At 71.4% G+C, this 4929-nt stretch overlaps 2 protein-coding genes across 3 annotated transcripts in view; one reads left to right on the top strand and one right to left on the bottom strand.

Moving 5' to 3' along the window:
* Positions 1-2976, top strand: part of CARM1 (coactivator associated arginine methyltransferase 1) — a gene marked incomplete at its 5' end in the record, with an annotated part of 6826 nt that extends 3850 nt beyond the window's left edge. Inside the window, 7 exons of the mRNA XM_085320447.1 lie at positions 201-290; positions 560-697; positions 1084-1173; positions 1267-1379; positions 1565-1642; positions 1803-1871; positions 1957-2976. Coding sequence (XP_085176573.1) covers positions 201-290; positions 560-697; positions 1084-1173; positions 1267-1379; positions 1565-1642; positions 1803-1871; positions 1957-2093 — 715 coding nt within the window. The remainder of the gene's footprint in view (positions 1-200; positions 291-559; positions 698-1083; positions 1174-1266; positions 1380-1564; positions 1643-1802; positions 1872-1956) is intronic.
* Positions 2977-3123: 147 nt separating this feature from the next.
* On the bottom strand, positions 3124-4923 carry YIPF2 (Yip1 domain family member 2). Of its 2 annotated transcripts, none has more exons than XM_085320448.1 (8): positions 4825-4923; positions 4607-4692; positions 4444-4524; positions 4250-4337; positions 4008-4124; positions 3757-3923; positions 3481-3663; positions 3124-3398 (listed from the first exon to the last, which is right to left on the bottom strand). In XM_085320448.1, the coding sequence occupies exons 1-8, from the start codon at positions 4853-4855 to the stop codon at positions 3282-3284; spliced, it is 870 nt and encodes a 289-aa protein (XP_085176574.1). In that variant the 5' UTR covers positions 4856-4923; the 3' UTR covers positions 3124-3281. The 2 variants fall into 2 exon arrangements, with proteins under 2 accessions (XP_085176574.1, XP_085176575.1); XM_085320449.1 differs by having other exon boundaries at positions 4799-4920.
* Between the last annotated feature and the right edge of the window lie 6 nt (positions 4924-4929).

Genomic DNA, 4929 nt, shown 5'->3' with positions numbered 1-4929 from the left:
GAGCCCGGCGCTGCCGCGGGTCGTTTGTTCCGCTGGCTGCGTGCAATTAAAACCGCGCCGTCCGGGCGCGCGCCGGTTGTTACGGGGACAGGCGGCARCCCGCGGCCGCCTCTGCGCCGGCACGGACCCCGCTCGGGGCCGGGCCACGGGGGCGGCTCGGCCCTCCCGGCCGCTGCTGACGGCTTCCCTTCGGCTTCCAGGATAGAAATCCCGTTCAAGTTCCACATGTTGCATTCAGGGCTGGTGCACGGCTTGGCGTTCTGGTTCGACGTGGCCTTCATCGGTTCCATGTGAGTGGCGGGGCGCGCGCCGTGCCGYGCCGCCGCTTGGCCCGTTCCTCTCCGTTCCCTTTGGCCGGCAGCGAACGTTGCGCAGCCCTCGCTGTCGGGGGGGATCCAGCAGGATGAGGGTGCCGGCACCGGGCCAGGCCCGGCCGTCGCGCGCTGTCCGGCCCGGCGTAGCTGTGCTGGAGCCTGGGGGTGCCGGGAGGAGCCGCTCCGGGCGCCGGCGGCCCCGCGGGCGCCGTTTGCTCACCCCGCTGCGCCCTCCTCTCCGCCAGAATGACCGTGTGGCTCTCGACGGCCCCCACCGAGCCGCTGACCCACTGGTACCAGGTGCGGTGCCTGTTCCAGTCGCCGCTCTTCGCCAAGGCCGGTGACACTCTCTCAGGGACTTGCCTCCTCATCGCCAACAAGAGGTGGGAGCCGCCGCGGGGAGCTGCCGGCGCGGGGCGGCGGGGAAGGGGCCCCGCTGCGGCGTTCGCAGCCCGGCCGTTCCCCTCGCCGGAGCCGCCGGCCGCGATCTAGTTCGCCGCGGTCCCTGGTCGCCTCCGCTCGGCGCCCGGAATAGCTCGGCCCGGCCCCGGCCCCGCGGGGCCGGCGCCGCAGCGAGCGCCGGCCCGGTTCGCGTGGCGACGTGGGGGCCCTGCCCCAGTTCTCGGCTGGCGTTATTTATAGCTTGTCGCGGGGGCCGCCCGTGAGGCTGCCGCGACCCAGATCCGAACGCCCCGTGTGGGGGCTCGGGGGTCCCGGAGCCGCCCGTMCGCCGCCGCCGCCGTCTTAGGGCCCTTCTGCCTCCCCGCAGACAGAGCTACGACATCAGCATCGTGGCTCAGGTGGACCAGACCGGCTCCAAGTCCAGCAACCTCCTCGACCTGAAAAACCCCTTTTTCAGGTAGGGCCGGGGGTCCCCGGGGGCCGGGCGAGCGGCTCCGGGCCGGGGGGGCTCCYCGCGGCGGCCCCTCACTGCCGCGCCGGCCCTTTCCAGGTACACGGGCACGACTCCGTCGCCTCCGCCCGGCTCCCACTACACGTCCCCGTCGGAGAACATGTGGAACACGGGCAGCACCTACAACATGAGCACGGGGATGGCCGTGGCCGGTGCGTGCGGGCGCGCGGAGCCGCCGGGGGGGCGGCGAACCCGCGGCGGCCGCGGGAGGGGTTTGCCGTATCGCTGACGCCGGGGCTTAGCCGGAGCCGGGGTTGAGGGAGCGGGACCCGGCCCTGCCCTTCGGCCCCGCGCGCTCGCGCTGGGGACTCAGCTCCTCCGCTCTCCTCCGGCGCAGGGATGCCCACGGCGTACGACCTCAGCAGTGTTATTGCCAGCGGCTCCAACGTCAGCCACAACAACCTTATTCCTTTAGGTGAGCGGCCGGGCGGGAGGAGGCCGGTGCGGGCCGAGGGGGTCCGGCCCGGCCCCGCCGGCGGAGGGCGAGGGGGTGGGGGGGTTCAGCCCTGCTCCCCCTTTCCCGGGGGGGAGCCGGGCCGCCCGCCCGGCCTCAGCCCTGTCCCCTCGCTCCGCAGCCAACACCGGCATCGTGAACCACACTCACTCCAGGATGGGCTCCATCATGAGCACGGGCATTGTGCAAGGTGAGCCGCCGCGCGCCGGCACTGCCGCGGAGCTGCCCCCGCCCCGGCGCCGCCCTCACRCGTCCCTCTCGCCCCCTCCCCGCAGGCTCCTCCGGCGGCCAGAGCGGCGGCGGCGCCAGCGCTCACTACCCCATCAACAGCCAGTTCACCATGGGCGGCCCCGCCATCTCCATGGCCTCGCCCATGTCCATCACCACCAACACGATGCATTACGGGAGCTAAGGGCTCCCCGCGGAACTGACAGCGCCAGGAAACCAAATGAAGACGACCCTTCTCCGCCCCTCTCCGGACTGTGGCCCGCCTGGGGCCGCCAGGGATGTTTTTACCCTTGTACGATAGACGCAGCCGCCGAGTCCGCGCTCCGCTCTTTGATAACGGACCTGGACAGGCTTTATTTTTGTTTTTTTTTTTTGTTTGTTTTTTATGAAATGTCGGAACCTCTGGACCCCGCTAGAGCTGTTCCCCGAGCAATCACGTAGCTAACGACGCTTAGGTGCCACGTTCCATAACAGATGGGGCCGCCCGCCCCGTCCTGCCACGGCCCCGCGCCGCTGGCGTCGGCGGTCCGGGGCGGATGGAGGCGCCTCCTGCCCCTCGCCGGGGGCCGCAGACCAGCCCGCGCCCGGCGGGCCCCGCTCACGGGCCGGGTCCCCGTGAGGGCGACGCTGGCGGGGGAAACGCTGAATGTACCAAAAGCCCCGAGCGCTGGCGACTGCCCCAGCTCCGGCCCGGGGCGGGACGAGCCCCCGGCGGGCAGCGCGGGGGCATCTGTTATGGAAAGCTCCCCGCGTGGCTGCACTAGGAAGCGTATTTGGTGTCTGTTAGTGTCCAGCACTCATAGCGTGAACTTTCCTTTCTCTTTTGTTTTCCTTTGGAAGGCCGCGAGCGGCGGTTTTTGGCGAGGGCGCGGCAGGGGCCCCGCTGCGGAGAGCGCCCGTCTCCCCGGGGCAGCTCCCCGCGCCCGGGTGGGCAGCGCCGCCCGGCAGGCTGGCGGCACAGCCCGCTTCGCCGGGGCCGCGACTTAGGAGTAGCGGAGCTGCTGTTTTTCGGCCGTAGTACTGAATAAACGGGAGGGTTTCGAAGGCTCGAGCCCCGCTGGCTTTGATACCGCGGTGTCTGCGGGGTCGCGGCCGCTCCTGGCCGGACTCCGGTGCTTTTCCCCCGCGTTCCCCGGTGCTGCCCCCTTCCCCCGGCCCTTCGCTCCTCGCGGGAKCCCGTCCGGGCTCTGCCCCAGCGGGAGACAAGGCGGGTCGCCAGGCAGGGCGGCAGCCCCAGGTTTTTATTTCGGTCACTGCATAGCGAAGAGTCGGGCTGCCGGCGCTCGGGGAGGAGGCAGCCGAGGGCGAGGCCCCTCCGGCRCAGCCGCAGCGTCGAGCCCGAGGGGGCTCCCTGCCCCGCTCGCGGCCCCTCTTACCTCACCGGCTGGGAGAGGTTGGCGAAGCGGCTGCGGTGGGGCTCGGTCCCCGGTGTGGGGTGGAGCGGCGAAGGGGCCGGGGCGACGCTTGGCGGCCGCTGGAAGAAATAGAGCTGGCGGGAAAGAAAAATATTTAAAAAAAAAGAAATGGGGATCGGGGGGCCGTGCTCTCCCCCCTGCGGCGGCGAGCGGTACCTTGCAGCAGACGGCGAGGAGGGCGTGCAGGGAGACGACGGCGGCCAGCAGGGCCAGGGCGGCCGCCCGGCCGTCGGCCCGGAGCAGCGGCCAGAAGGCGAGCGCCAGCACCGAGGCCGAGAGCAGCGCGGCCACGGCCAGCAGCAGCCACTGCAGCCAGGCGGCCGGGATCAGCCACAGCACCTGCGCGGGGACGGCAGCGGCGTCAGCCCCGCGGGGGCTGGAGGCTGCGGGAGAGGAGGGAAACACCGAACCCTCCCCGGGGACAGGACTCACCGCCGTTGGGATGTAGGCGAACAGCGAGTAGCCGTAGATGCACACGGTCTCCAGGAAGCTGTAGGCGGCTGCGTGCGGCCCGGGGCCCTGCCGCCACCGCAGGTACCCCCAGAGCGCCAGCGGCACCAGCCAGGCGTAGCAGTAGACGAGGGTGGCTGCGATGGTGACTGGGGAGGGCACGGAGATTTGAGGGGGGGAGGGGGTCAGGGCAAGCCTGTCCCCTCCCCGAGCTGCCCCCCGGGGCCTCGCACCTTTGTGGAACTGCGGGCTGTAGTGGAAGGAGGGAGACGCCTGCTTCTCCGGCAGGTAGGACAAGTTGCCGCTGATGGCCAGGGTGACCGCGAGGGTGGCGCAGATCCAGAAGGGCCCTGGGAAAAGCGGGGAAGAGGAGCCGTAAGAGAGGAGCCGTCCCCCGTGCCGGGGCCCGAGGGAGGGAGACGGCTCTTCGCAGCGCCCAGAGCCACGGATGCGCCCGGCAGCGCCCCGCTCTCACCGTAGAGGTCGGGGTTATTCCGCAAATGGTGGCGCACAAAGTTCCTCCCCGGCAGCGGCGTCACGGAGCCCTTGATCCTGTCCAGCACCTGCCGGGAACGGGAGCGACAGCGGAGCCTCAGTGGGAGCTGCGGGCGCCGGCTCCTGGCAAGGAGTCGTGGTCACTGGACAGACGGACGGACACACGGCTGCTACCTGCCGGGTGTCGACATCGAAGAAGGCCTGGTAATACTCGAAGGTCCAGAAACCGTGCGGCTGCTTCTGCCGGCCCAGGAGCTGCGGGGAGAGAGACGGCTGTAAGGGCCGAGCTGGGGCCGGGGGATCCCGCTGCCGGCAGCCTCTCCCGGGACTCCCTCACCGCGGCGCCGTCGGCGTCTTCGCCCTCCTCGTCGGCGGGGCCCATGGTGACGGCGGCCGACGGCAGCTCTGAGGCCTCCTCGAGCTCTGTGCGGGGATGGGCAGCGTTGGGGACAGGCAGCCGCCGCCGCCGTGGCCCCCAGGGCCGGGGAAGGGGGGGGGTCCCGGGGGCACCGGGACAGGGGACACACACCCGGAGTGGGGCACAGCGGGACTCACGGGGAAAGTGGAGCTCGTCGGACGCGGCCATGGCGGTGCCTGGTGCTGCAGGAGCCAAACGTCATGTAGTTGGGGCGACTCCCCCCTTCACCCCCCGGGGGACCG

This window comes from Rhea americana, unplaced genomic scaffold (genome assembly GCF_003343005.1).
Source record: "Rhea americana isolate MKP2758 unplaced genomic scaffold, rheAme1 scaffold_637, whole genome shotgun sequence".
Taxonomy (NCBI): Eukaryota; Metazoa; Chordata; class Aves; order Rheiformes; family Rheidae; genus Rhea; species Rhea americana.
The sequence above is the reverse complement of the archived record's forward strand: the minus strand, read 5'-3'. Positions and strand labels throughout refer to the sequence as shown.